Below are 3,615 nucleotides of genomic sequence, written 5' to 3' on the forward strand. Positions count from 1 at the left end.
TTTTTCTAAATCTTTCCTAGATTTTTATCATGAAACATCTTACAGCTTTGTGGATCTTGTTCTGTTCTTTCTTTCTAAGATGTGATTGGAATATTAAAATTATGCCCCCAAATTTATTAATTTTCATTGTGAAATCTTTGAAGTTTTATGAATATCTGGAAGAGGATAAAGACTTCTCTATAACCAAATGAGCATGTTACTGATTTGGAGAAATAATCTAAGAAAGTTCTTTTAAGATGAAATGTTATAATTGGTAATATGAAGCTTACTGAAAGGGGCTTGTTGCAGGTCCTGATAGCAAATTAATATCCAAAGAAGCTTTTTTATTTATTTTTTTAAATATGGTATATGACAACTTTCTTTAATAAGAATAAAAATGTGAAATGTCCATTAAACTGTAATCTATTTGTATTTACCCCTAGAGATTTTTTTTGTGAAGACATGGCCTCCAGCACTGGGAATGAAAAGAGTGTGAATCCTGTGCTCAGAATAAGTCAGCTTGATGCTCTGGAACTAAACAAAGCCCTGGAACAACTAGTATGGTCCCAGTTTACCAGCTGTTTCCATGGATTTAAACCAGGGATTTTGGCTCATTTGGAACCAGAAGTAAAAGCATTTTTATGGCTTTTAATGTGGAGATTCACTGTCTATTCCAAGAACGCAACTGTTGGACAGGCAATTCTGAATATTCAGTACAAGAATAACTTATCTCAGACAGAGAAATACCAACCCCTGAGCAAACAGCAGAAGTTATGGTATCTTATTCTCACTGTTGGTGGACGATGGTTGGAAGAAAGATGTTATGACTTATTCAGCAATCGTCAGCAGGAATCTTTCTGCAGAATTAAACATTGTATTAACTTTGGAGCTGGACTTCTTAAACTTTGTGGACTGTTAAATTTTCTGATCTTTCTTCAGAAAGGAACATTTGCAACACTGACAGAACGTATTCTAGGTATCAGATCGGTTTTTTGCAAACCTCAAAGTGCTCGTCAGATAGGATTTGAATACATGAACAGGGAGCTCTTGTGGCACGGCTTTGCTGAGTTTCTGATCTATCTGCTACCACTTATTAATGTACAGAAACTGAAACTCAAAATTTCTTCTTGGGCTTTACCTATTGCAGGCCTTTCCAATAGTGAAAACACATTAGCAGGTCACTGCAAGGAGTGTTCGCTGTGTGGGGAGTGGCCCACCATGCCTCATACCATTGGCTGCTCACATGTGTTTTGTTACTACTGCATTAAAAGCAACTACTTGTTGGACATGTATTTTACTTGTCCTAAGTGTGGTTCAGAGGTACAGAGTGTTCAGCCACTGAAATATAGGATAGAAATGACTGAACTGCATACCTGATAGAGCCCTCGATTTGCTTTTATACTGTACATGAACTATTACATTACAGAGATGACAGGAAAAATCAGAAATTATTTTAAACAGGCAACTTGGAAGATGTTTTGGCAATTCTGTGATTTATTGCAACATATCATGTATTTACTGGTATTAGGTGTTTTTTTTTTTTTTTTTTTTTTTTTTTTTAGTGAAGTAACTGCGGACTTGCTTCTCTTGAGAAACCAAAAGAGAGAAGGTCACTAGGTTGGTTGTCTTCTGTCTCAGACTACTTGATTCCTGTTTGGTGCACCCGATATTGAACCTCTCTTTCTTAGGTGCAGAACCTGGCAGCATGCTGCTTGCTGGGTGCATATTCTTCCCTCTAGACTGGAGGAGGAGGTACCAAAGGAAGCTTTATTCATTTGGTGATTTTGTTGTTGTTTTTTTTCTCTCAGTCATGTTGTACACAGTACTTATTGGCTAATGGAACTTTGTTTTAGCCATGTCTAAAGAATAATTTTATGTCAAAATACTTCTCCAATTACAATATTTCACTGGAGTAAAAAAAAAAAAAAAAAAAAGGCATAAATGATGTGTCATCTCAGATTGTCAAAAGTTTTCCTCACATTCAGCCACTATAATCAACAGATCATAAGCTCTAAGTGATTTGTTGTTAGAGAGACAGATTCCTTATAGATGAAGTATCATAAGAGACATAGCTATTGCCTATTCAAATACAAAGCACCTTCTAGATCTTACATTTTTTCTCCCCAAGCTATATTCCTGCAAACTTGGTGGGATATATGAGCACCTCCTTAAAGCTGAAGGACCCAGTCTGTCATCCATAGTAATGTTGTAGCTGTGCTCCTCTGATGTTGCGTCTGTAACGATGTAACCTGCACTCTTCCAGATCAGAGCTGGGGGAGAAAACTGCTTGCTCACGAGATGCTCTCGGGGGGAATTTGTCACAATTTTTTGTGGTGTGGTCAATAGGGTGCCAAATGTACTAGCAGCTCACTCACCCAGAAAATGGATCAAATATAGTAAATGTGCATATGCATATGTTTTTAATAAATAAAAAGTAACTTTTCTTGTCTGAAATTATTACTATTTGTTTTGCTTGTTGGCTTTGCAGTGGCTTTATTATTCACAGTTCTCTGACCTAATTTTATAAGTGCCTTTGGGTTTTCTGTTTGTTCACCAAAATTTTAATGCCTTTTTTTTTTTTTTTTCAGGGAATCCTACCCTGCGGTCTCATTGAAACAAAAATGCACTTAATCCTTTTTATGATTCTTAAATTCTTAAAAATGTTACACATTTAAATTGAATAAATCACTTTGTGATGACTCGGTTCTTGATTGGCTATCATCAATAGTCAGTTCCAGAGATAATATGGTAACAACTCCTTCAGTACATTTGATCTCCTTTTGCGAAATGTAGTAAAACATTTTTCAGTGTCTAATTAAAACAACGCTGCAGTCTGTTTGCGAAATTCTTAAATTCTAGTTTTTGATCTTTAGAGTGACACACAAGTCTTTCATCTAATGCAATTAAATGTAGTTAGTGGGATCGTAAGTTTCTCTGGGCAGCCCAAAACTTCATTAATTCTGCCACTACTCTCTGAATCAACAGCGACTTCAGAGCAACTGCTTCCAGTTAGTGTGTAGCATAATATATTGTTTGCCAGCATGCAGCAGCAGCCTGCCACATTTCAGTTCTCACAGTTGCTGTTTGAGCCAGCAGGTACAAGTGTATCTTCCTTAGAAATATCAAAGCTAGAAGGTCCATTGGAGAATATCTTGGAAACAGGAGGTGCTGCTGAAGTGGCTCTTTATAAATTGTCTGTGTATGTCACGTCATAGCTCTTGCCAAAGAAATGTAAAGGCAGCCTTAACTTGCAGGAGGTCTCATGTCTTCAGAAAGGTTTGTCATCATGCCTGCTACCTCTCTCTTTAACTATCTTAATTAAGAGTTGCACACATCCAAAATCCAATGTTTTGTGGTGATTATCATGTCAGACCTTTGTTTTCAGTGTTGTGTCCAAAGTGCCTGAATTACCTGTACATAGCAATCATGTTCCTCTTATGTAGGAGTTGACTTTTTTTCCTATTTAGTAATACTTTATTTTTGTGAATATTTAAAGAGTGTTTTATCTTTCTGATTTGCTTCACCTCTGCCTGTCCCACTGTTTGATTTATCTGCACTTCCTGAATTCAGGAGAGTTTGTTTTGCTCTTTGCAAATCCTAACAATATTGTTATTCCATTTTGGTTTCTGCTACAAA

At 36.4% G+C, this 3,615-nt stretch overlaps 1 protein-coding gene across 1 annotated transcript; it reads left to right on the plus strand.

The window, feature by feature from the left end:
* Positions 1–386: 386 nt before the first annotated feature.
* On the plus strand, positions 387–1,414 carry PEX2 (peroxisomal biogenesis factor 2). Its single transcript, XM_010226838.2, has one exon. The coding sequence runs from the start codon at positions 442–444 to the stop codon at positions 1,354–1,356; it is 915 nt and encodes a 304-aa protein (XP_010225140.2). The 5' UTR covers positions 387–441; the 3' UTR covers positions 1,357–1,414.
* Positions 1,415–3,615: the final 2,201 nt, after the last annotated feature.

This window comes from Tinamus guttatus, unplaced genomic scaffold (genome assembly GCF_059628265.1).
Source record: "Tinamus guttatus ecotype Peru unplaced genomic scaffold, ASM5962826v1 Tinamus_guttatus_pri_ptg000086l, whole genome shotgun sequence".
NCBI lineage: Eukaryota > Metazoa > Chordata > Aves > Tinamiformes > Tinamidae > Tinamus > Tinamus guttatus.

Bases quoted from the DNA above. Each gene is read 5' to 3' on its own strand.
- PEX2 (XM_010226838.2), top strand. From the start codon at position 442: ATGGCCTCCAGCACTGGGAATGAAAAGAGTGTGAATCCTGTGCTCAGA.